The sequence below is a fragment of the Dermatophagoides farinae genome, chromosome 2 (assembly GCF_024713945.1).
Source record: "Dermatophagoides farinae isolate YC_2012a chromosome 2, ASM2471394v1, whole genome shotgun sequence".
Lineage (NCBI taxonomy): Eukaryota > Metazoa > Arthropoda > Arachnida > Sarcoptiformes > Pyroglyphidae > Dermatophagoides > Dermatophagoides farinae.
The window spans coordinates 1,411,325-1,439,087 of record NC_134678.1 but is presented as its reverse complement, the minus strand read 5'-3'; the positions used below and the strand labels follow the sequence as shown (position 1 = coordinate 1,439,087).

At 27.8% G+C, this 27,763-nt stretch overlaps 5 protein-coding genes across 6 annotated transcripts; 3 read left to right on the top strand and 2 right to left on the bottom strand.

Moving 5' to 3' along the window:
* Window positions 1-127: 127 nt before the first annotated feature.
* On the top strand, window positions 128-9,011 carry LOC124499406 (uncharacterized). The gene is made up of 3 exons (XM_075728601.1): window positions 128-929; window positions 998-1,099; window positions 7,398-9,011. The coding sequence occupies exons 1-3, from the start codon at window positions 149-151 to the stop codon at window positions 7,490-7,492; spliced, it is 978 nt and encodes a 325-aa protein (XP_075584716.1). The 5' UTR covers window positions 128-148; the 3' UTR covers window positions 7,493-9,011.
* Window positions 1,312-2,778, top strand: LOC142597298 (uncharacterized). The gene has a single exon (XM_075728600.1). It carries the CDS (start codon window positions 1,312-1,314, stop codon window positions 2,476-2,478), a length of 1,167 nt encoding a protein of 388 aa, XP_075584715.1. The 3' UTR covers window positions 2,479-2,778.
* On the bottom strand, window positions 3,248-4,933 carry LOC124492087 (uncharacterized). The gene has a single exon (XM_047054919.2). It carries the CDS (start codon window positions 4,523-4,525, stop codon window positions 3,506-3,508), a length of 1,020 nt encoding a protein of 339 aa, XP_046910875.2. The 5' UTR covers window positions 4,526-4,933; the 3' UTR covers window positions 3,248-3,505.
* LOC124492006 (uncharacterized) lies at window positions 5,127-6,509 on the bottom strand. Its single transcript, XM_047054798.2, has one exon. It carries the CDS (start codon window positions 6,413-6,415, stop codon window positions 5,390-5,392), a length of 1,026 nt encoding a protein of 341 aa, XP_046910754.2. The 5' UTR covers window positions 6,416-6,509; the 3' UTR covers window positions 5,127-5,389.
* Window positions 7,687-27,763, top strand: LOC124499407 (uncharacterized). 2 transcript variants are annotated; one of them, XM_075728589.1, is made up of 7 exons: window positions 7,687-9,011; window positions 10,432-10,450; window positions 13,586-13,612; window positions 17,315-18,340; window positions 22,711-23,156; window positions 26,522-26,611; window positions 26,718-27,763. In XM_075728589.1, the coding sequence occupies exons 1-7, from the start codon at window positions 7,687-7,689 to the stop codon at window positions 26,812-26,814; spliced, it is 3,030 nt and encodes a 1,009-aa protein (XP_075584704.1). In that variant the 3' UTR covers window positions 26,815-27,763. The 2 variants fall into 2 exon arrangements, with proteins under 2 accessions (XP_075584704.1, XP_046919265.2); XM_047063309.2 differs by having other exon boundaries at window positions 22,708-23,156.

Here is a 27,763-nt window from a genome sequence, read left to right as displayed (position 1 = left end):
TTTGGCAAAAAAAAATTCTTTCAACTTTCACCGCTAGATGTCATCGCAAGTTGATAAAATTTATTTTTATTTGTTCGATTTTTTTTGGTTATAATTATTTTGTTCATCATCATCGGATTTTGTTTCAATCAAATATAAAATGAATTGAATGATATCACTGGAAATCGTATCGTATCGAAAAAAAATGAATCGAACCAATGAAGATGATGAAAAGAAAAAGAAAATGAATCGTTCAAAACCTGTTGATCGTTATAATGGTGGTGGGCTATATAATTTTCGCCTGAACATTTGTGGTTCACCAAAAATTACAAAATTACGTTTTCACTATATTATCAAACCATTTAGATTATTATTTGAACAGTTTCCACAAAATATACGTGAATTGAAAGCAATGATTGATGATCACCATAGTAGATGTGGTGATTATTACCACACCAACAACAACTGTCATCAATCTGAAACAGATTTGGAAAACGATCATCATTCTACGATCACTATGATGACCATATCGAAGGCAACAAAAATGTCAAAAATGTTTTTGCTTAATCAAAATTCTAAACAACAACCTAAAGCAAATGATGGCCACATGTTAAATGATTATAATGTTGATGATGAAAAAAATCTCAAACAACAACAACAACAATATTGTAATTATAATTATCATCATTTGCCATTATTTCTCACATACAATGGTTATATTGATTCTGATAAAGATTTAATGGCCATACTTGAATCATTACAAAAATATGAAGATTTCTACCTAGATTGGTCCGATTCATTCATACGATCCATACAATTATGTCGACCATCAATGTTTACCGTTAATAATAAAATTTCCAATGCACCACAACATTCACAACAAATGATTGACATTGAAACAAAAGATTATTGCCGAGATATGGTTGAAGAATTTGCCCATTCTATTCAAGGTAATGTGAATATTGAAAAATCTCAACATGTCATTAATTATTCATTTTCATTATTTTTATTATTATAGCATTTTCAAATTTTCAATCCTCTCTACACAATAGATTTCATATGATTGTTAAAATGCAACGTAATCCACATCTAATTGATTATCAAACACATTTTTCCATTGGTATGAGACAAATTTTCTATGATTTATACGCTAAACAACGTCAACTTTATTATTATTATCAATTAACATATGATTTGATTGCAAAAAATTGTCAAAAATTTATAACATATTGAAAAACTTTGCCGGAAAAATGAAAAAAATCAAATCACGTTTTAATCGTCATCAATTCGTATTTTCGCCAATTCTTGTCACATTTATATTGCTCAAGTGAAATGAAATTTTTTTTTTACGCTCATCACATCACAGAAAGCTTTGTTTTTTTAAGTTTAGAATTTGAACATGAATTTTTTTCGACATATATAAAAAGGATTTTCAATGTTTATTCTGTTTTCATTGTGCTCGTGATTGATTTTAATCCATCAATGTTATCAACATCAGCATCATATTCATTGAAAATGATTTCCATATCATATCTATCGTTGTTTCTTCTGTTCACTACTTCATCATTGATTCAATGTCGTTCAATATTGTCCGCACAACAGGAACAAATTTTACCGCAAATATTTCCACCAGAAAGGATTAATGTTTCACGAATAGCCAAAATGGCTAATCATACATTGATGGAATTGTTTACACACGCCAATGCTATTGTTAATTCAACCGGTGCTGATAGTGTTTTATTGGAAATTGATGATCATGCAAACAAGAATAATAATAACAGTATTAAAGTATTGGCCGTTGCTAAATCAGATATTCCGAAACAAGAAGATTTAATGAAAAAATTTAATCTTTATTTTGTAAATTTAACTGAAAGTCCACTTTCATTTATCAATAATAATCATCATACAAAAACATCTAAACCTATTTCATATAATCGTCGAACTTATTGGCAGATATTTGTCGATTTTCTACGTAATCAAGCTAATGCTTTACTTGGTGCTATGATGATACCGGTTAATGTTGGTATGAATGCTGCACTAAAAGCTGCTGAAACACATGCTGAATATGTTTTGTCTGAATCACCATTAGGTTCAGTAATATCAGCACCGGTTATACTGAAAGTAATTTCTATACCGAACAAAATATCACAACATATTGTCGATATAGCATCAAATCAAATGAATAATCTTGAAACATTTAATGAGCAAACAAAATTAATGGCTGATAATGGCATAAAAACTCTTGCCAATGGCCTGAATAATGGTACAAAAATTGTATCGAATGTTACCTCACATTATGTTATACGTCCTATTGGTGCATTTACTGGATTCAATTTAAATCGTACTGGTCATCTTATCAATAATATTGGAAAATCAATTGCCAATACTGGACTTAATATTCATTTATCTGGTGAACATGTTGGTTCGAATGCCGAAAAATTGGTTAGTGCTGGTGCCACAGCTATTGCTTGGGGCTTGGATAATACTGTTAAATTTTGACCATCTCTCACGTCTTAAAAGTTAATCAGATGAAAAAAATGACCAAAATTAAGAATCAATCAGCCATATTATCAGACTTATCATTTGTCTATAATTTTTTTTATATTGTTGATGTCATCTTTGTTTTTTTTTCGTTTGATGTTTATAATTTTTTTCACACTACATTCACATTCTGAACATTTGTCATTATTTTTTTGTTTAAGGAATTTTTTCTTTTATGTTTTTTTTCCGAATGTGATAAATAAATTATAACTAAGGCTTGTTACTGGAAATTAAAATTATTTTTTTCATATTTAAAAACTTGTCATGATATCCATTTATATTAACAGATATAGAAATTTCAGCAATTCTGTACGAACGTGTGAAACAAACCAAAAAAAAAATTCTGTTTCCTATTCTGGAAAAAATAAATGAATGGCAATTATTTTAACGAAAAAATTTCGAACATGAAAAAAATATATCTCGTCATTATCATCGAAGAATTTCGTATACATCATCATCTCCTATATACATGCGTGTAATGATGATGATTAGTTTGCCCAATGGCAAATATTATCATCATCAGCACCCAGAATTTTATTGATGACGATGATGATGATGAACAAATATTTTTTTTCGTAGTGAAAAAAAATAGATATAGGTTATGTGTGTGGTGGTTATATTAGATTATCATCATTATTGCCACATCATCATCATCATCATCATCATTAAATAATGATGACAACAATAAATTAAATACATTTATTCCGGAAACATTTCTTTATCGTCATTTTTTTTTAAACATGGTATAATTTATTTATCACATTTGATGAAAAAAAAACACATGAAAGAATTCCATAAACAAAAATAATGACAAGTGAATGTAGTGTGGAAAAATTATAAACGAAAAAAAACGAACAAAGATGACATCAACAATATAAAAAAAAAAATTATAGACAAATGATAAGTCTGATAATTTGGCTGATTGATTCTTAATTTTGGTCATTTGTTTTTACTCGCTGATGAACTTTTAAGACGTGCGTGATGGTCAAAATTTAACAGTATTATCCAAGCCCCAAACAATAGCCGTGGCACCAGCACTAACCAATTTTTCGGCATTCGAACCAACACGTTCACCAAATAAATGAATATTAAGTCCAGTATTGGCAAATGATTGTCCAATATTATTGATATGATGACCAGTACGATTTAAATTGAATCCAGTAAATGCGCCAATAGGACGGATAACATAATGTGAGGTAACATTCGATACAATTTGTGTACCATTATTCAGACCATTGGCAAAAGTTTTTATACCATTATCAGCCATTAATTTTGTTTGTTCATTAAATGTTTCAAGATTATTCACTTGATTTGATGCAACATCGACAATATGTTGTGATATTATATTCGGTATTGAAATCGATTTCAATATAACCGGTGCTGATATTACTGAACCTAATGATGATCCAGCCATAACATATTCAGCATGTGTTTGGGTTGATTTTTGTATTGCATTCATACTAACATTAATCGGTATCATCATGGCACCAATTACAGCATTAGCTTGATTACGTAGAAAATCGACAAATATCTGCCAATAAGTTTGCTGACTATATGGAATAGGTTTGGATGTTGTTGACACTGTTTTCGTATGATGATCATCATTGATAAATGAAATTGGACTTTCAGTAAAATTTACAAAATAAAGATTAAATTTTTTCATTAAATCTTCATGGCTTGGAACATCTGGTTTAGCAACGGCCAAGACTTTGATACTGTTGTTATTATTCTTGTTTGCATGATCATCAATTTCCAATAAAACACTATCAGCACCGGTTGAATTAACAATATCATTGGCGTTTGTAAACAATTCCATCAATGTATGATTAGACATTGCACCAGGATTCATTGCCATTTCGGCTATTTGTGGAACATTGACCATTTCTGGTGGAAATATTTCCGATAAAAATTGTTCTTGTTGTTCGGAAAATATTGATCGACATTGAATCAATGATGAAGTAGTGAACAGAAAAAACAATAATAGCGATGATGATATGGAAATCATTTTCAATGAATATGATGATGATAAAATTGATGAACAATAAAAAAAATCAATCACAAGCACAATGAAAACAGAACAAACATTGAAAATCCTTTTTATATATAATATTATGACAAACTGTCATAAACTCTCTTCTGGATAAACGTTGTTAAATAATAATTTATTTGAGGTTGTAATCAAAACGTAATGTAAAAACATAACATGATTTGGTTAGGATTTTTGGTTGGGATTATATACTAAAATTATCTAAATATTATTTATGGAAACTATTGCTGAGTTAGTGATGTACACATTATTTTGCTGAGATTCATCATTTCACAAATCGTATGATGTTGTTATCACCTGTTAAATCTGCTACTCTGTTTAGGTCAGCAAATACTTGTTACCAAGTATCATTCAAAAACCTTACACGTTATTGATGACGATGATGATGATGATGATGAACAAATATTTTTTTCGTAGTGAAAAAAAATAGATATAGGTTATGTGTGTGGTGGTTATATTAGATTATCATCATTATTGTCACATTATCAACATCATCATTAAATAATGATGACAACAATAAATTAAATACATTTATTCCGGAAACATTTTTTTATCGTCATTTTTTTTAAACATGGTATAATTTATTTATCACATTCCGAACAAAAACACATAAAAGAATGAAAAAATTTCATAAACAAAAATAATGACAAGTGAATGTAGTGTGGAAAAATTTTAAACAAAAAAAAACGAACAAAGATGACATCAACAATATAAAAAAAAAATTATAGACAAATGATAAGTCTGATAATTTGGCTGATTGATTTTCTTAATTTTGGTCATTTTTTTTTACTCTCAGATGAACTCTTATGAAGTGCGTGATGGTCAAAATTTAACAGTGTTATCCAAGCCCCAAACGATAGCCGTGGCACCAGCACTAACCAATTTTTCGGCATTCGAACCAACACGTTCACCAAATAAATGAATATTAAGTCCAGTATTGGCAAATGATTGTCCAATATTATTAATATGATGACCAGTACGATTTAAATTGAATCCAGTAAATGCACCAATAGGACGAATAACATAATGTGAGGTAACATTCGATACAATTTGTGTACCATTATTCAGACCATTGGCAAAAGTTTTTATACCATTATCAGCCATTAATTTTGTTTGTTCATTAAATGTTTCAAGATTATTCACTTGATTTGATGCCACATCGACAATATGTTGTGATAATATATTCGGTATTGAAATTGATTTCAATATAACCGGTGCTGATATTACTGAACCTAATGATGATCCAGCCATAACATATTCAGCATGTGTTTGGGTTGATTTTTGTATTGCATTCATACTAACATTAATCGGTATCATCATGGCACCAATTACAGCATTAGCTTGATTACGTAGAAAATCGACAAATATCTGCCAATAAGTTCGATGACTATATGGAATAGGTTTGGATGTTGTTGACATTGTTTTCGTATGATGATCATCATTGATAAATGAAAGTGGACTTTCAGTTAAATTTACAAAATAAAGATTAAATTTTTTCATTAAATCTTCATGGCTTGGAACATCTGGTTTAGCAACGGCCAATACTTTGATACTGTTGTTATTATTCTTGTCTGAATTATCAATTTGCAATAAAACACTATCAGCACCGGTTGAATTAACAATATCATTGGCTTGTGTAAACAAATCAATCAATGTATGATTAGACATTGCACCAGGATTCATTGCCATTTCGGCTATTTGTTGAACATTGACCATTTCTGGTGGAAATATTTCCGATAAAAATTGTTCCTGTTGTTCAGAAAATATTGATCGACATTGAATCAATGATGATGATGAAGTAAACAGAATAAAAAATAATAGAGATAGAGATGATGATATGGAAATCATTTTGAATGAATATGATGATTACAAGATTGATGAATAAAAAAAATCAATCACCAAGCACAATGAAAACAGAACAAACGTTGAAAATGCTTTTTATATATGTCGAAAAAAAAATTGAAAAATCCTTTTATTTTCATATGTTAATCAAGTTTTAAACTTGAAAAAACAAAGCTTTCTGTGATGTGATGACTGCCAAAAAAAAAAAAAAAAATTTCCTTTCACTCAGACAATATAAATACGAATTTATTGATGATGATTAAAAGTCAATAAATGTGTGTGTGTGTGTGATTTGATTTTTTTTTCATTTTTTCGGTCAACTTTTTCAATATGTTAAATAAATTTTTAACAACAAGTCATTACTGACATAAATAGAGTATATATAATATATAAATGAATATTGAATACCCTTGTCCATAAAATCTACAACCAATGAAATGAAAAAAAAATTCAAGAATTTTCTGCCCCAAAACATTCAAAGTCCAAATTGGTGAATTAAAGTACCATGTGATTATTATGATGGGAACATAAATAGCAGAAAAAAAACAAACCAACAACGCACAACACCCATATAGATAGATAGATAGATAGATAGATATAGCAAAATCTGTGTTAGGCATCGTTGTTGTTGTTGTTGTTGAAAAAGGAAAAAACCATTCCAGTACGCACACATAAACATACCAGAATGTTGATGATGATGATGATGATGACGATGGGCCCACATAGATTCTTGAATTCAGAGTCAATCAGAAAGAAAGAAAGAAAAAAAAACAGAACAGACATCACATTTTTATTTTTGGAACCTCGCGCGCGCAAAAATATTCTTCTCATTGGCCATGTTCAAAGAGTTTCGTTTTTTTTTCTTCGCACTCTCGTTTCTTTGGTGCTGACTTTTTTTTTCATTTCATTCGTGATTTTCGTCGTCATTCGTAGTCTTGTCTTACTTTCGGATGAATCTCTTTGATTTTTTTGTTTTGTTTTGTTCCAGTGCTGTTTTCCAATTCTGGAACTGTTTATTTTTATGTTATGATGATAAACCTTGTGAATGATTTTGTCGAATACGTGCCAAACATCACCACCTAATTTTTTTCTGATATTCATAAACCAAAAACACATTGATCAGGTGTATAATTATCATCATAATTTGCCAAACAGAAAAAAAATCAATCAATAATTCAATCAGAAAAATTGCTCAAGCCATCATCGAATCATGTTACAATTTCTGGTTATAATCAAATTGTTGTAAATAATTTCCTGGGAAAGAAATAAACAAACAAATGATGATGATGATGATGTTGAATACAGGTGTTGGATCAACATCATCAAGTACGGCTGGTAATTTTCATCATCATCATCATTACCATCATCATAATTATTATCATCAATATTCACCAATTACTACGACGGCGGCGACGACGACGACGACGACAGAAGCAGCAATTAATCATAATAACATCTGGCCTGAATCTCCATCAGCATCATCAACAAATTTTATTCAAACATCATCATCATTACCACCAACAACATCGATATTTTTACATAATCCACAAACATATGGCCAGTATTATTATCAGATGCCTACATTGTCATCATCATCGACGGCGACGACTAAAACGACAGCAACGTCAACGACAACCGATTCTCAACAACAGCCACAACAATATTCAACAAATTCTTATCTTCCATCATTAACATTGGCAATATTATTAATGTCTTCATCGACATTGGCTCCATTTCTATCATCATCTTCATTTCCGTCGTCATCGTCAATGTTTTCGTCTCGTAATAATAATAATCATCATATAAGACGTTCGGCTACAACAATACAACAATCATCTGGTCCATCATCATCATCATCATTGTCGAATCAATTTGATCTTCCATATTATTCAACAAATTCATTTTCAATTCCATCATCATCAATGCCAACATTGCCACCATTTTCAAATCTAATAATAAAAAATGAAAGCCAATCATCAACAACATTGTTTATAACACAAACACCATTGTTATTACCTTTGGATTATCATCATCAAACAATAACCAAAAATGAAAATGATGATAATAATAGATTCGATGTGATTCAGCCACAATCAAATTCATCTCTAACAGATATTGATTCATTATGGAATGATGATAATGTCATCAAAAATAAGTATGATGATAATATCGATGATTATGATGATGATGATGATGTTGATGATGAAAATATTCTTGCCAAATTTTCAAATGATGATAATGATGATATCGATGTTGAAGATTATAGTGATGATGATGTTGATGATAATAAAAATTCATCAATATTCGAACAACAACAACAACAATCATCATTATCAATGGATAATAATTATACAAATAGTATAACAATAACAATTATATTGGCAATAATAACAATATTTACAATTGTTGGAAATTTAATGGTCATTTATGCAATATTCAATTATCGTCCATTACATAATGTACAAAATATGTTTATGGTATCATTAGCTGTTGCCGATATTGCCGTCGCTGTACTAGTAATGCCATTTAATCTTGCTTATAGTCTATTAGATCGATGGATTTTTGGTTTACATTTATGTGAAATGTGGTTAACAAGCGATGTGTAAGTACTATATCTGTATATATTCACTTTTTTATTTATTATATTCGAAACTATTTTGACATTTAGTGGCCAATGTTTCGATGTAGCTGTTGATGATGCATTCGAAACTTTTTTTGTTTTGTTTTTGTTATTTTGTTTTTTTTTCCATTTTCTTCTTTGTGTTCAATGTCCATTATTATTACCATTATTTTTTTATTTATTTTTTTTTTTGCTTCTATTTCTAATTATAAATAACTATTTGTACATTTATTTTCATTTCCTACCATACTATCACACAAACCATTAACAACAACAACAAAATGACAAACAACAAACATACATCGTCTTCACTATTCGATTAATCTTGGGATTCTTCTTGTTTGGTGGTTTAAAACAACGAACTATTCGATAATATCAAATTGTGGTAACATTAAAATCTCATCATCATCATCAAAAAACTATTATTTTTGTCATCGTTTTGTTTGAAAATGAATGTGATAATTATATATTGATGTTTACGAAAAAAAAACGCAACAACTTTTTTTTGTTTTGGATGATATGTCAATACAAATGGTGTGAAAACTAACAACAACACAACAACAACAACAACAACAACAACAACAAAAAACTTTATTTTCACTCTCATCATAATGATTCTTCCATAAAATCAACAAAACTAAAACATTTTTTTTCGAACATTGAATTTTCAAATCATTCGAACGCGCCTCTATTTCGATTTCCATTTGATTACATTGATTCATCTCTGTGGCGCTTGTATTGTAATATTAATCCATTGAATTATATTCTATACGTGTGAAACGGATTCGTTTTGTTCAAATTACACAAAAATACAACACAACTAATAATTTATCGTGCACTGAAAACGTGATTGTGATCAAATGTTTCATTATCATCATCATCATCAACTACAACAACTAAATATAATCAATTATGATGATTATGATGGACTTTATTCTCAAATCATCATCATTATCATTGCTTATCTATGTTGCATCATAATAATTCTGATTTTTTTTTGTGAAACAACAACAATTTCCTTGGAAACTTTCTTCTAATTACATTTTTGTTTTCAAATTGTCATAAATCTTATATATGATTTTAATTGAAAATCATGATCATTTCCTTTTTGTTGTTATAATATCAAATGATGAAAATTGATTTTATCAATTTCCTGTTTCAATTTATGTGTTCGTGTGTGTGTGTGTGTGTGTGTATGTGTGTCACGATCAAATTATCCATCAACAACATTCACATCAATAAATAAATCAATGACAATGATTTCAATGATGTCCTCTGCTTGCGAAAAAAAAAATGATGACAATGTCGCCATGATGATTTTTTTTTCATGTAATCAATTTCATGTAATTTGGACAAACAAACATCTTCATACAATGACAATATTGTACACATATATATATAGTTTATGTTGTACAGCATCGGTAAGCATATTGTTTTATTTTTCGTACCATTTCTTTTTTTTTCATTCATCCAAATGTTCCATATGTTCCAAATTCATATCAGATATTCGAAAATTGAAAATTTTTTTTCCAGATTTTTTTTTATTTGTTTGTTTGTCAAGTTTTGTGTTATAATAATAAATGTGATTCAATTATCATTTCAATTTGTGAAAGAAAAAAAATCCAAAATATCCGTTTTTTTCACTTTCATTGAACATCCGGTTTGAAATAGGAAATTTTAGAATTCAAATTTAAGATGTCATAAGGCTTTCGAGATTTTTTTTTTTTTTTTTTTTTGGTTCTGCTAAACATATTTATTACTATTTCACTATCCACTATAGTTATTTTTCAGTTTGGTGTAATGTAAATTCCCGGGAAAAAAAATGTGTCAATATTTATCTCGTAATATAACGATTGGGCTGAATAAATCTTGGAAATAATGTGAATCATCATCATAATAATACTGGTACTGAATTCCGAGAGATAGATCAGTCTTCATCTTCATAGTTCATTTTTGACAAAACAACGGAAATAGAGAAATAGAGAAAAATTTATTCTCGTTTAATTCTTCTTTAACAATATTGATTCGATTGAAAATTCTATAAAATTTTCCGAATTCAAAATGTGTTTGGTGTGTGATGTGGATAAAGTTTCTCTTTGTGTTATTGTTGTTGAATAGTTTGAATAGAAATCGTGTATAGAATTTAAAAAAAAAAAATTTTTTTTCACCTAAACTAGACACACACACAAACTCAATATGAACAATCAAAATTTATACAATTTAAATAAATTCAGTAGGTGTCTACCGACGAGTGCGTGTGTGTGTGTGGGCTAACCAACCATTTGATGATCGGTATGATAAATTACGATTTTTTTTTGAAAAATCTTTTTAAACATTGAATAATTGATTATGGTAATAATAATAGCCTTTCTGTGTTTGTGTGTGTGTATGATGATGATGAATAATTTGACACACATTACCAACTGAACGACCGGCCACCATCTCATTGCCAATGGGTCGATAAATTCTTGATAATCGAATTATTTATTTTTTTTAAACGAGAAAAATTTTCATTTTTTTTTCTCTCTGCTATTGAATGAATAAATCATGAATGTGTAGAGAATTTTTTTCTTTTCATACACCACCATTCACCCACATACATCATATATTCATATGTAATGGCTGGCTTTAATGGTGGTGATGAAATGAAAAAAAACGTAAAAAAAAGATGAAAATTGTTGAAAAATTGCAAAAAAGTTTCCCTTTTTATTTCATCGATATATTCATTCTCTCACAAACACACACACATAAACATTGATAATTATTTCCTTTGCTGTGTCCACATAATATCCGGAATTTATTTATTTTTCCTGTCGAAAAAAAATTTGAGAAATTGAGAATATTTTTTTTTTTACTCTTTCCACCATGAAATTGTTGGTCATTGATTTGATCATCAATTATTGAAAGAATAAATATAGTTTTTTTTCCTTCTGGTTCCAAACCAGAAGGAAAAAAAGAAAATCACTTGAAAGCCTCGAAATATTTTATTTTCTCTATGTTTTATATTCTATATGTTAGATTTGGTTTCGTTTAGCACAAATTCTGAAATTCTGTTTAGTTTTATTTTGGACCCAACAAGTTTTCCGGTTTAATTCATATCACACATCTTTTAATCATTAATTTAATTAATTTTTGTTCTGTTCTGTTATCATTCCGGTCATTTCGTTTTTTTTTATTGTTGATTCAACAAATTCTATTTATCTAACTACTTTTAGCAATCGAAAATAGGAAAAAAAAATTAGCTTGACAAATTATGGCTGTTGTTTTTTTTTGTTTTTTTTTTGTTTTCACAATTGTGAAAACACAAAACAGATTGTGATAGCGCGACATACAATGTAGACAGAGACATTATATGACAGCTATTTGACAATTATATAATATATATTTGAACAACCAAAATCAGTTGATGCATTCGTCAATTGCTTTGAATTTTTTTTTCTTGTCATTCATTCTCTGAAATGTTATTTGAACAAATATTTACCCAAAATCGAAGCTTCTCTTTATATTCTTTTGCGTAACCAAAGAGAAAGAAAAAAAATTTCAAAAGCTGAGAATTTTCATGAAAAAAATGTGTAAAGAATTTTCTATGAATTGTAATAATAAAATGATGATGATTCAGACATTCAGACGTTTCTCGTTTTCGTTTGACAATGACACACCGATTCTACCTTTCATTTGAAAGAATTTGAACAAAAAAAAAGATGAAGCAGTTTTGTTGGTCACAATGGGTTGAACAAATAGAAATTTTTCTCATTTTTTTTTTTTTTTTAGTTTCAATGAATTTGTATTGTAGTGTGTGTAGTGTTTGTCAAACAGTGAAAAACCACCAGAATACATTCTACTTTTATTCAATAAATTTTTTAAGAAAAAAAATTACCGTAAACCAAATATTGTCATCGGTTTTTTTTGGCTGGCTGGCTGGTTGTCGCTATTTTTCCTTTTTTTTTTTGTTAAACAATTTATGGATTCAATAGAATCACTATTGTTTAACTTTTTGAAAATTCCAACATTGTATGTGCATTGTTGTTGTTGTTGTTATTGTTGATGATGATGATGATGTGGATGGAAAATAATTTAAAATTAAATTTACTTTTTTTTCCAATTGGACCAATTGAAAATTCAGCACACACACATGCCTTGTTTTTGTGGGTAGTGAATATGATTATTGTGTGTGTGTGTGTGGTTTTCTTGAAGAAACGAGGAAATAAAAAAAAACAATATTTTTTCAATTGAAAACACAAAAAAACGAAATAAATGATGATGATGATAAAATGATGTTGGCCGCGACCCTAAAAATACATACTTTTGAAAGGAAAAATTTATTACTAAATTGAATTGAATTTTGTTTTTCGTTTTCAAGTTGAATTCAGAAAAAAATTTTATGATTTTTTTACAATAAATTTTTTTTTTGCTGAAAAATTAAATTAGATTCCTTGTGTTTCTCCTGTGTTACTACTACTACTCATTATCTGATCAATTTGATTTAAATACTATTAACTACTAACTGATTTCCTTTAAATGTTTCTTTTTTTTCTTCTTCTTCTTGTTTTTTATAGATACTCAATTTGTGTGCCATTGCTCTGGTAAGTCAATCTCTTATTTATTTTTTTTTTTGAATTTCTCAATTTTTTTTTGCTGTTATTGAGTTCAAAAAAAAATAGAAACAAATTCATTTTAAATAATTGAAATTTTCATGTTTTTACTATGCCCGTATGAATTGATTGATTGATTTGGTTTGGTTTGGTTTGATTGCTAAGACAAGTTCAATTTATTTATTTGTAAGAATTTAAATGAGATTGTCCTTTGTTTTTTTTCGCCGTTTGTTGTTGTTAGTTAAATGAATTGAATACGACAAAACAAAATGTCATGATGATGAAATTCAAGTTTTTGTTTTCCTTTGTTTCGCTCACCAATAGAACAATTGTTTTGAGATGAATTTTTTTTCTACTTTCCATCAGCAAAAAAAAACTGAATTGATTAGAAAAAAATTAAATTTAAAGAATATAAAATGAGCTCTTTGAAATATTGAAGTGAGCGAGAGAGAGAGAAAAAAGGAATAAAAAAAGAATAAAAAAAAGTAAAGAGTGAAAAAATCAAACAGAATAATTTATTGAATTTCAAATTTTTTTGCTTTTTTTTCAAACGTAAACCGAATTTTATTTCGTTATATTTCTCTCTATATTCTGTTCTGGAATTATTAGCTTTAGCCAACGGTGAAAAAAAAATTTTCTTAGTTACTAGACCTAGTCGCTAAGAAACAAAAAAAAATTAGACCGAAAGAATTTAGCTTTTCGGATACAATCATTTTGTGTTATTCGGTGTGATTAATCATCACAAACTTGGTTTCATTTCTATATAATTCCGGAAATAATCATAATATATATAAGCGAAACATTGAAACTTGAATTTTTCTCTGTATTATGATGTTGGCCATAAAAAAAAATTTTTTTTCCTATTTCACTTTCTGTTTTTTTTATTCATTGGAAAAATGATCATATAAAACATTGAGCTTTTCATTTTTTTTTTTTTTTTTTTTGAGCAGAAATTGATTTTCTTGTTTTTTTTTGATTATATGTGACTTGCCAATAAAGACAGGGAGAAAAAAAAATTCGTAAGTTTTTTTCTCTTGTTCATTCATTCATTTATTACTGGCCATATAATCATTATTGTGTATATATTGTATAGTGTGTGTGTGTGGGTGTTGATAAATGAAATGTTGAGACAATCAAAACACTTAGTTTATTCGCATTTGTTGTTATTGTCCATTCATTTATTCTTTATACCTGAATGCATGAATAGGAATGAACAAATAAAGGATGTGAAAAAAAACAAATAAAATGACATCTTTATATATTTATTTATTCATTTAATAGATGGTCCATATAAAGAGAGAAAATGTTTTTTACTTGTATCATCATCATCATCGTCATCATCATAATTGTCACCGATAATTGTTATTGACATCTTTATTTTCCTTTTTGCTTGATCATTCATGAATGGTAGCAATTTCGACACACACACACACACACCTAAAGAAACATAGTTGTAATTTGTGTGTGTATATATCGTGACTTATTAGAATGAGTAGAAAAGAAGAAAAACTTTTTATTTTTCCACATGAAAAACCTGTACAAATTATTTACGTAATTTTTTCTTGGTTGTTGTTGGAAATGACAGCTTTTTTTTGTCAATATTTTTTTTTTCTTTTGGCCAATAATCGAAAGAAAATTATTCGAAAAAAATGGATTCATTTGAATCACACACACACACACTCATCGATATTCATTTACCTAATAGCATCATCAGTAATGAATATAATCTATAATTCGAATATATATTCTTAATAAACAAACGACAAAACCAAACCAAACCAAAGAAAAAAAATTTATTCATAGTAACCACGAATAACGAATAACTACAATGAATGAATAGCTGAATGAAATGTATGTGCATTATTTGTTGTGTGTGTGTGTTTTTATTTCACAACGACAACAAGAATGAAAAGAAATGAATGAAGAAAAATTATTCAATTATTGATATTTTGCTTTTCATTCATTGTGTAGACAATCTCCAATTTGAAATATTCACCATTTGAACTTTATGGAATTGTTTGACTTTCTCTGCGTGCGTGTGTATTGAATTTGCATGATTCTTTTTTTTGGTTTATGATATTGGGCCTGGCTATTTTTTTTCGTTTAGAATTTATGAACCACAACAACAACAACAACAACAACAGCAACAAAAACTTTTCTTTTCTTTCTTTTCAAGGGCATTTTTTCTTTCTTTACTCTACTCTATTAGAATGTTGAATAAAATAGAAATAGAAAAAGAATAAAAAAAAGAAGAGAAGAAGAAGAAGAAGAATGGAAAAAATAAATCATCATGTTCATTAATTTTCTCTCAGTGTATATAAAACATGAAAAATATGAATAAAATGATTTTGCCGTACCTTTTTTTATATTATGGAATATAAAACGCAGAAGAGAAAAATAAATACCAGATTAAATTTTGTTGTTGTTGTTGTTGTTGTTATTGCTGGTTTCTATATATATGAATATTCTTTTTTTGAAACAATTTTCATTCTCATTTTGGTTTGCATTTTTTTCTGTTAATGAATTTCACAATGTTTTGAATGTTATCACCAAAAAAAACCTGATTATGAATATGCAAATATTTGGCCCATACACTAATATTTGCCTAAAAATTCTTTTTTTTTTTTGATTTCAATAACAACAACAACAACTAGAACAACATTGATTAAAATCAATGAAAATTAAATGAATGCAAAAAGCAAAGAACAAAAAATTCCTTATTCAAATTCATAGTATTTGAATGAATGAATGAATGTCAAACATGTCGTACAATCAATTGATCTATATATAAAACCATTTAATCAAAGAAATACTAGTCAACGATAACAACAACAACAAAAAGAATGTAAACATAAATAACATGGTCCGAGAATGACCTACTGACTGAGCGACCGAATAACATTAAAAAAAATAAATTATACACACTATAATTCATATTCATATCATATATGATGATTATCATTTCACTTTCAATCCATATATTACATAGAATGGAATTTTCATCATCATCATCATCATCATCATGATAATAATAGAATTCTTATTCATTTCAAACCAGAATAACAACAAAAATGTGTTTGGCCGATTGATGATGATGATGATGATGAAAGGGAAATGAAAATTTTAGAAATCTATTATCCATATATATTGTATATATGGTCAATATCAATTTTGATTTCTATTAATCGTTAACTATCATCATCATCATCATCATCATGTTTTTTATCTCTAACATTAATCAATAAATATGGTTCATATATATAGATCAATAATTGCATGTTGCGTGTGTGGGTTCATCTATTTTTTTTTTTTTTTTTTTTTTTTTTTTTGGTATGATGGTGATAATGATATGATTTATCTATGGTGAATGGTGAATAATAACAGATTCTGCATTCATATGACATTTAATAATAATGAAAATGGTGAAATAGAGGCTATGTTTAATTGATTGCCACGAATATGATTTTCGATTTAGATTTTTTTTTTTGACTATCATCATAATGATCATATAAATAATAAAGTTGTATGTGGGTGTTGTTTGTTTGGTCATTTTTCACCGATTGTATATATATTTATATTGATATTGTTGATTGATTTTTATATTTTATATTTATATATTAATATATTAATTTTATTTTTCTTTTTTTTCTCCTGATCAATTGATTGATATATCACATTTATATATAAATATAGGATCGTTATCAGGCAATACATGATCCAATAAATTATGCACAAAAACGTACAATGCGTCGTGTTTGTACATCTATTTGTATAGTATGGATATTATCGGCAATAATATCGATACCACCATTAATCGGATGGAATGATTGGCCAGAAGAATTTAATGAAGAAACACCATGTAAATTATCGGAAGAAAAAAGTTATGTGATCTATTCATCAATGGGTTCATTCTACATTCCATTATTTATAATGACTGTTGTTTATTTTAAAATATTTCAAGCTACACGACGACGATTAAAAGATCGTGCTAAAGCAAGTGCCATTGCAAATCTAGGCAATTCTAGTTCACAGCCATTAGCACCAGCAACAAAATCGAATAACACTAATAATAATACAACAAAAATTGTTTCATCATATGAAGATAGTTCAAGCTCAACATCACCAAAATCATCTTATATGAAAACAAGACGTTATCTACGTTGTTGTTTTGAACATCATCGAAATGATCATCATCGATCCAATAATGATAAATCAATGAATGAAAATAATAATAACAATAATAATAGTAATAATGGAAAAAATAAGAAATTACGATTTTCAAGAAAAATACTGAAAGAAACTCGTATTGAAATTGAATCAGCTAGTGATGATCATTCAAGAGTTAGCAGTAGTGATGCATATGGTATAACAAGTAATGTTCCGGCCACTTATCATCATGATTCATTTTCAAATGAAGATGATTTTGATGATGGTAATGATTTTGATGAAGATGATGATGATAATAAATCAATTGATGCAGATATTCCGATTGGAGAATTTGAAATCAATAATCGCGTATCAAATAATAATGGTGATGATGATGATGATGAACAAGAACAAAATTCAGAAAATTCTGAAATGAAAAAAAGTGCCTCAACATCAATTACAAATCAACATCAACATCAGCAGCAACAAAATTCATCTCCAAATAAAGTGTTCCAAATGGAATCAACATCCATAAATAATTCTACTATTATCATTCAATCGGATAAAAATTTGGTGAGTACAAATAGTTTTCAAACAATAATTAGAAAAAGAGAAAGAGAATAAAAAATATATATCATTTTTCAAACACCCACACACACACATAGACAGACAGATTAAATTTCATATAGATTGATTCTGTTTTTGATTTATTCATTTTTTCAATGGAATAATTCTTAATTGATTATTATGTGTGTGTGTGTGTGTGATTTGACCAATCTTCAATCATTTGCCTTTTTTCTCATTGTGATTATTTTTGAATTTAAATACTTTATCTATCTCTATATATAAAACAGTAGAAAATTGTTAATAGACAGTTTTGTTTGTGTTTATTAATTATCTGAAAACTAAATTATCGGCTATGTTTGGATGTTTGGAATTTTATGAAAAATATTATCAATTTCCAACGAAAACAATCCAGACATGTGGAGTTTTTTTGTGCCAATTTTTTTTTCTTCAGTATTTTTGTTGGTTTTGGTTTGTTCACTATGAGAATTTATTATTATTTTTTTTTCGTTTTGAATATATGAGAAAAAGAATGGGAATGCTAATGCTATGGTTAAATTGTATGTAGAATGTGAAAACCCCCGAAAGAGAAAAACCATATTTCATAATAATTAATTTATTCTTTCAATAGTGTGGAGTGAATAGCAAGGATAACACTTTTTTTTCTTTTTTTTTTGCCGCCGATTTCACATGTTTCCATCGTGTGTGTGTGTGTGTCTAATAACCGTGTTAAAGTAGTAGCTCACTATGACGAAAAAAATTGCTTCTTTAGTTTTTTTGTTTCATTTTAACGCATCGACTATACCAAGCGGCTCATATATAAGCCGTATTTCAATGAATTTTTTTGCACCATTAGTCTATGGGTAGCGTCTTTTTTTTCCTATGCTGCGTAGCCAATGAGTTAGTCATCATCATCATTAATAATAACATGCAATTGAAATGAATTTTTTTTTCGCTTTTTCTTTTTGAATTTTATTTATTTATTTTTTTGTTTGTTTTAAAATTTTTAAAACAAAAGTCAAGAAAGTTTTTTTTTTGTTTGTGTAAGTTTCAATGTCAATTTTTTAATGTTTTTTTTTCAACACTGAGAAACTAAATAGTCTGTCTGAAAAAAACGTGACTTTGTAGAAAATGAAAAAAAACTTGTTGGGACACAATATTATTTTTCAAGAAAAAGAGAGAAAAATAATAATTTTACCCGATTAACGAAATTTCTTATTTTTTTTTGTAATGTTGCACGGAAAACAGAAAAAAAAGATGATGATGAAGAAGAAGAAAAAAAAGATATTCTTGGTTATAACAAACTAATATATCCATTTTTGTTCTAAATTTTTTTTCGCCATTAACAGAGTTTTCAATCTATAATAAATTATCAACTCATTAAAAGCATTTAGTAGCTAATATATGTTTCACGTACTAAAAGTTTATTGTTATCGTTTTTTGTTCTGGGTTATTCTGATGATGGTGAAAAAAAGAAAGAATCTTCAAAAAAAATGGCCTGGTAGCATCCATATATATTGATAATAGGGAAATTGTTTATTTAAGTGTTTACTATGGTGTTTTGCTTTTTTTTTTGTTTTGGTTCGATGAGTGAATCACACTCACTGACTTACTTACTAATCGAATAGTTATTGCTCTGATCGATATTCGATAAAATTCTGATCAAATAAGCATTTTCTTCTCCTATACTTGCTGTGTTATTATTATTATTATTTTTTTGTGTATATGCGGTTTAGTCCGGGAGAAAATTTTTTTTTTTCTTTATTTCTCCTTATAGATTTGATAAAGATTCTGGGATTTTATTTGATTTGTTTGATAAAGAATGAAAAGAATCGAAAATAAAAGGGAAATTCAATTTGATTTTCATCGATAATATTATCAACGATGATTTAGTAATAATAATAATATTGAATAGGATTCTTTGAACAAACAAACACGACTAAAACGAAAGTTCAATATTTTTTCTCAATAACAGCAACAACAATAATAATGATGATGATGATGATGATTATTATCATCATTACAAATCACTATTTTTACTGATTGGGTGGTGAATTGTGGGGTATACTAATGTCGGTATTCCATTATTTTATTATAAAAACAAGCCATTGATCGTTTTGAAGAATAACAAACCAACCAAACCAGCCAAACAAACATATGCCAAAGACTATTATTATTATTTTTCATTCCATCAATATTGAAATTGAGAAATCGAAACCGAAATTTTGTTTGTTTGTTTGTCTGTGTGTATGTGTGTGTGTGTGTGTGTTTTGATAGCTGAATATTTTATCTATTTTTTTCCTATTTTCTTTTAAAAATCTTGAAAAAAATATATACTCTTAACACAAACACACACACACGGCACAGTAAACAACAAAAGCGTTGCCGCGATCTACTTGTGTTTTCTCTTTCTAAGAAAAATAAGAACCATAAATAAGATGTTTTTGTTGTTGTTGTTGTTGGTCTCTCGGTCTCGGTCTGTTTGTCGGTTCATTTTTTTTCTTCTTTTTCACATTATATTCAATTTCAGTATTTCAACCAACAACAACAATAAGAATCCATGATGATGATGATGATAATAATGATGAACCAGACCATCATCGACAATTGGCTGAAAAGAAATGAAAACAATGTTTTTTTTTTCTTAAAAACATACATATAGCCTATATTTTCAAATTGATTTTTGTCAGTTATTATTCTTCTATGAATGTTGTGTAACATAGCATTTTTGAATGAGATAAGATGATGATAGCTCGTCGTAAGTGATTTTTTATAGATCAGAAAAAAATGATGATGATGAAACACACACACACACACACACATTAATCCTCATTGAGAGAATCTGGCTTATTATTATTTGCTGTTTCTCTCTATTCTCATTCTGGTTCATTCGTTGTTTGCATGGATGATTGAATCTCAATACATCACACACACACACACACACACATACTGTGAAACAATACTTTTCAATGAATGGTGATAACCGATATTGAATTTGATTGTTTTTCCCCAATTTTTAATCATCAACAACAACATTATTTCCACTTGGTCCGTGTTTAACACTAGAGTGATTTTTTTTGCAACCCGGTCTGTTTTTTGATCCTGTCTAGTGTTTCATTCAATTTTTTTTTATCGATTTTGATCATCATCATCATCATCGATGAAAAGAACTACGGGTCAATACAATAATAAATCATACAGGCAATGATGAACGATTCAAAGAGATTCAATATGAAAGAGAATTCAACATTATCATTGTCATCCGGAAATATGATTCATCTAAAAAAAAGATGATAAAAAAAATATCCAAAAAAAAAATTGGATCAATTCTTTTTTTTTGTCTTTATAACAATATACAATATCGTATACAATATAGATTTATTGATTTTTTTGATTGTGAAAAATTTTCAAAACCTCGAGGTGGAATAAATAAATTTTCGCCAATTTCCGTATTTTGAATATATATAATTAACAATAAAAGCTTTGTTTGAAATTTTTATTCAAAAATTTTATCGATAATTTTCCAAAAAAAAGACATATAAATCATTGATTTGCGATCCAATAATTTTGGTGTTTTTTTTTATGACAACTTATACGATTTGTCCATTCAATCATTAAATATATGTGTGTCAGTGTTGTTTCTAATTTTTCTCGTTCGTTAGTAAGCTCGTTTTTGTTTTCCATCTATGGTATTAATGTTTTTGTTTTGTTTTGTTTTGCTTGTTTGTTTTATAAATGTGTTATATTAAAGACTTGAATGAGAGAGTGTAAGAATAATATAATTGTGATTTAATAAGAAACACAAAATGAACAAAAAACAAACAAAAGTAAATACATTACATTTTACATGTTTTTTTGTTTAATTTTTGGATATCATTCTCAACTTGATGTTGTTGTTGTTGTTGTTGATGATGATGATTGACTTGAATTTGGTATTACAGTTTTTTTTTGCCAGTGTCATGTCATTTTGTTGTTAGTAACTCTATGTTGTTTGTTTTATTTGTGATAATTAATTCTCTTTTTTGTGGAGAAATACTCTCTGTACTACTGTTTACTATCCACATTTATTCATTCATTGAATGCTGTGTGTTTCCGTTTTGTTTTGTTTTTTGTTTTCTGTTTTGTTTTCTGTTCTGTTTATTCAAAGTAACAAAACAAATCGAACCCAAAAATAGAAAAAATAAAATAAAAAAACACAGTCGATTCTTTAATTTCGTTTTCCTATTAAACTTTTTTTTTCTACTGTTTGTTTGTAGTTTATATAACCCTTTGTATTTGAAAATGTTGTTGTTTTTTTTTTGTTTGTTTGTTTTGTTTTAATTAAAATTACATTTTATTGTTCCATAAATGATTCATTTGTTTTCTATTTGAAACAGCAGCCATCAAATAATAATAATGAGACGACGTTTGTCATTGCAAATGATATTAAACAACAACAACAACAACAACTTGATCGTAGGAAGGATAATGAAATGAGCCAACAACAACAACAGCAACAACAAATGATAGTAGCATCATCAACAATTTTGAACAACAATAATCAAAGCAGCTGTAATGTTTCACAACAACAACAATCCAATAATAATAATTCAACAATAGCCACTAAAATCGAACAACAACAACATCATCGTCATAATAGTAAATATTCAAAAATATTCAAACAACAACAACAACAGCAACAACAATCAATGGCCAATACGATAGTAAAACCATTACCTGTATCAGTGAAAAAAATTTGGGAAGAAAAACAAAAAATTTCTTTATCACGTGAACGTCGTGCAACTAGAATTCTAGGCATTATTATGGGTGTATTCGTTGCTTGTTGGTATGTATTTTTTTTGCACTTTTCAGAAAGATAGAAATGATTCAGACCTTCAGGCGATGACATTTTTTAAAAAGCTTTGGATATTTTTTTTTAAACGAAAAAATAGAAAATTTTGACCATTTCTTGTTTTTTTTGAAAAAATTCAACAGCCCATCATCAATGATGATGGTGATGCTAAAAAAAACAATGGCATTTGACACTTTTGATGTGTTCATTCATGCAGATTTGTCTCTGGAGATGGTAAAACTAACCCAATTGCACAATACATTGAGTTATGCTGTGTGTATAGGCAACATATGCTTGTTCAGAGAAAAAAAAACCGATGATCAAAACTTCAAATTTTTGTCACTCCATAATTTGTTCGTGAATTAGATTTTTTTTTTAAATTTTTTTCCATTTTTTTTTACTCTTCATCATCACAATTTGACAAATAATATGTGTTGTATGATCGACATTAATTTAACAATTTTTCATCTGGTGATAATAATAATTGTCAATAAAATTTTGTCATCCTCAGACAAAAATGACATCAAACATAGACATATTGTGTCGATTTGAAGATGACAATAGTTTTGTATATGTGCAAATGTTTTCATTTGAATTTCAAAATTGGTTGAGAATATATTTCGTTATTTTCTATAGATAAGTAGTGAAAAATGATTGAAATTTCATTGAAATTGAATTATTTATTTTCAATTTCAATGATGATTTGTTCATTTCTAGGCATTGATTATTATTACTTGTCGTCATTTTGTTTTCTGTATTTTTGTCTGCTTGAAAGAGAAAGATAATGGAAATTATTAATTAGCAAATGCATTATCGTTGTTTAATTCATATTTATATATGAAGAAGAGAAATTTGATTCGTTTTTTTCAAGTTTTGACCAAATGTGTGTGTGTGTGTGACCAGAAAGAGAGTGGGAGAGAGAGAGAGAGAAATCAATTTGCCCAAAATAAAAAAAAATGGAATAGTAATATGGATCTATCTTTTTAATATTTATTTAAGAATGCTAATATTAATAATAAGAAATGAAATCAACGATCAAGAAGAAAGTTTGTTTTGGGTCTAGAAAGAAAAAAAAATGATTCCACTGATCCTTGAATGATATGATATGATATGATGATAGTGATGATGATTACAATAATCAATCAGAAAACTTTTCTTTTGTTGGCTGGAACTTTTATATATATCCAGCATTTATATATTAATATTATTATTTTTCATTATATATATGTTCTGTTTGTTTGCTTATTATTTTTCTATATTTCATTCATTCATTCTTTGTCTCCATTGTCTTTGTTTCTGTTGTAAATGTGGTGTTTATGAAGATCACACACACACACACACAAACAACATATCAGATTAAAAAAGGTCTTTATAGATTGATTGTATGTGTATTTTAGCAACAAAGAATGTGGAAAAAAAGATTCTCCATTGTGCATTAATATATATCTATATATATGTATCAATTGGAATAAACAATTTTTTTTATTCTATGTGTGTGTGTGTGTGTGTGTGATATGATAAAATATATATCGCCATTTTTTCAATAGAATAGATCGCACCAAACAAAAAAAAAGAATGGATCCTTTTTTTTCATTATTATTACAAACCTAATTCATCAATAATAATATTATTATTTGCACTCACCCAAAACACTTCAAATAAATTAGAATGTGCAAATATATATTCTCTCTATTCCATTTCGATTTATGGAAAAACAACATTTTTTTTTCTCTCCCTACATTTGAAATTCTTTCACATTTCAATCCGAAACCAATCATGATGACGACAATGATGATCGATTTAAAGTGGAGAGAGAGAAAAAAAAATTCTTTTCATAGTCAATCATCATAGATAATAAGATGCGAAATATATAAATTCTCGAATCTTGGAGCAAAAAAAAAAAAAAAAAAAGAATTTGTCAATTGAGTCGTCATTTTGGAATTCTCATCTTTTTCATTGAATTTTGTGAAGTGTTTGTCGTGTTTTTCGTTTCGCTCTTGTTGTTCACATTTGCAATTCGATGAACGCAATTTTTTTTTCTTTTGTATAGAGACAGAAAGGGAGAGAGAGAGAGAGAATTGAAAATTTTTTTTTATTTAGATATCTAAGCTAATTGTATGAGTTATCAATTTCAAATACATCCACATATATATTTCGTTTTCAAACAAATTGAATAAGAAGTGGAAGAAAAACTGAAATAAAATTAAAAAATTGAAAAGTGTATCTGAGAGAGAGAGTAAATAAGTAGAATGATTTCATTATTATTCTACAAAATGCTGTTGGTGATGTGAAAAATAGGAATTCGAATGAGAATAAAGAAAAACATTGAATGACAAGATGATGATGATGTTTTTACATGTTCATCATCATTGGATGTTTTTCTTGAAAAAAAATCATCATCATCATCATTTCAATCAATTTGATGATGGAATTTTATAAAATCCATCCATTTCCAATGATACTTCGTCATCGATTCATGTTTGATTCATTCATTCATTTTTTTTCTATTCAAACATACATACACTCTTGCATACTGTCACAAATCAACAACAAAAGAATTTGTATCATTTTAATGTCATCATCATCTTCGTCATCGTTGTGGTTGATTCTATCGAATCGAATGAATGAATAGACTTGACAAACAGTTGTGAAGTGTTTATGTCAACAACAACAACAACCAAAACAACGAATTGTGAGGATGATGACGAAAAAAAAAATTAATTTGCCAGGAAGGATGCAAAATATAGTGAGAAACTTGGTGTACTCTGTGTGGACAATGGTCAATCCATTCAAAATACAAAAGCTGTGTGGGGTGGTTGGACAAATTTGTGTGTCCACCATATTGCCATCACATCACATCACATTTTATTTTTGCACAAATTTTATTTTTTTTTCTGTTCAAGTTTTTTTTTCTTCTTTATTGTTCAAACAATAATAATAATATAGCATTGAAAAACAGTGGGAAAAAATTCTTTGTTTGAATAGAGAGAGAGAGAGAATTTCGATTTTTTTTTCTTCTCATTCTCTTGTTTTATAACTGTTGTGTTGTTGGGTTTCCTGTCAAAAACTTTTTTCCTGACAAACAAAGCGCTTAATCAACAAAACAACAACAGAAAAAAAAGAAATACCATATGACCGATGGTCATCGATTGAAGTTTTTTTTTCAATATATTTTTCAAATTTTTTTTTCATATTTTGAACTTTGATTTCATTCGATGTTTGTGTTCATATATGAGTGTGTTTGTTTACTCGTTCTTTTTTTGTTTTCTTTTTTTTGCTGACTATTTTTTTTTATTTTTCTTTTTTTTCATCTTTTTCATTGATCCAAAAAAATTTCGAACCAAAAAAAAAAACTTTAGGCTTCCATTCTTTTTGATGTATGTTATAGTGCCTTTCTGTGAATCCTGTCAATTATCACGTGAAACGGTCAATTTTATTACATGGCTTGGGTGAGTTATTATATGTGCATGCATAAAATCGATTTTTGTTATATTTAAATTTATTCAATTCAAATTTCATTTTCTTTTTTAAATTTTCTGATGAAACCACACACAGATATATGAATTCGGCAATAAATCCACTCATTTATTGTGGATTTAATCGAGATTTTCGTCGTGCATTTCAAAAAATTATTCTATGTAAAAATGTTTAAGTTTGTAATGACAGAAATATCTCTTTCACAATTTAAGCTTCGTGTTTTCATGTTCATGTTCATCGATTTTTGTTGTTGTTATTGTTGTTGCTTGCCAAAAGGCATAATAAATTTTTTTTTTTCTTCTGTAAATTGAATACATAAAAATTGTATAAAAGCCCTTGATTTATCCATCTATAAAGTTCAATATTTATGGCCAAAGGAAAAAAATGTTTCTGATTTAAAAAAAAAATTTTGTTGCTCATTTCAATTGATTAATGATAACCTAATTTATTTGTTACACTCGCACACACACAAAAAAATTTCTTTTTCTGTTTTTTCATTTCAAATGTTGAACATGATTATGACTTGATAATAATGTAAGCAAAACAAAAAACCTACCAAACACACACACACACACACACACACACACATAGATGCAAAGTTTTTGATTCCTGCTGTAAAATATAAAAATTGTTATATGGACAGAATACATTCTGTTTTTTTTTTTGGCAAAACAAAAAGTCACCATATTGTGTGTACAACACATGTAATTCTTGTTGTTATTGTTTTTTTTGTTGTATCATTTGTGTAAAACCAAGAATTTGAAAGCATCTCTCTCTCTCTCTCCCTCACATGGTTTGTGTTTTTGCACTCATAAGAATTTCAACAACAACAACAACAGCAACAAAAATGATGACGGCCAATTCTTTTTTTTTTATTTGTACTGAAATTCTATTGGAAAATAAAATTGAAACACACATTACAACAACACACGCTCAAACTAAAACTGAAATTGTCAATTTGAAGAAAAAAAATTATCAAACGGAAAAATATTTGTAAAAAATTTAATGTTTATATGGAAATCAAGCGTTTTTTTGTTGTTGTTTTGTTTTGCCCCCAAAAAACACTGTTTTTTGGCTCACGAACAACAAAACAAAAATGAAAAATAAAAAAATTTACTCTCGGA

Excerpts from the sequence above, each read along its gene's own strand:
- LOC124499406 (XM_075728601.1), top strand. The coding sequence starts at position 149 with ATGATATCACTGGAAATCGTATCGTATCGAAAAAAAATGAATCGAACC. Across the intron at positions 930-997 it reads ATTTGCCCATTCTATTCAAG|CATTTTCAAATTTTCAATCC; the intron begins GTAATGTGAATA and ends TTATTATTATAG. Across the intron at positions 1,100-7,397 it reads TCAAACACATTTTTCCATTG|TGCTGTTTTCCAATTCTGGA; the intron begins GTATGAGACAAA and ends GTTTTGTTCCAG.
- LOC142597298 (XM_075728600.1), top strand. The coding sequence starts at position 1,312 with ATGAAATTTTTTTTTTACGCTCATCACATCACAGAAAGCTTTGTTTTT.
- LOC124492087 (XM_047054919.2), bottom strand. The coding sequence starts at position 4,525 with ATGATTTCCATATCATCATCGCTATTATTGTTTTTTCTGTTCACTACT.
- LOC124492006 (XM_047054798.2), bottom strand. The coding sequence starts at position 6,415 with ATGATTTCCATATCATCATCTCTATCTCTATTATTTTTTATTCTGTTT.
- LOC124499407 (XM_047063309.2), top strand. The coding sequence starts at position 7,687 with ATGATGATGATGATGATGTTGAATACAGGTGTTGGATCAACATCATCA. Across the intron at positions 18,341-22,707 it reads TTCAATCGGATAAAAATTTG|CAGCCATCAAATAATAATAA; the intron begins GTGAGTACAAAT and ends TATTTGAAACAG. Across the intron at positions 26,612-26,717 it reads AATTTTATTACATGGCTTGG|ATATATGAATTCGGCAATAA; the intron begins GTGAGTTATTAT and ends AACCACACACAG.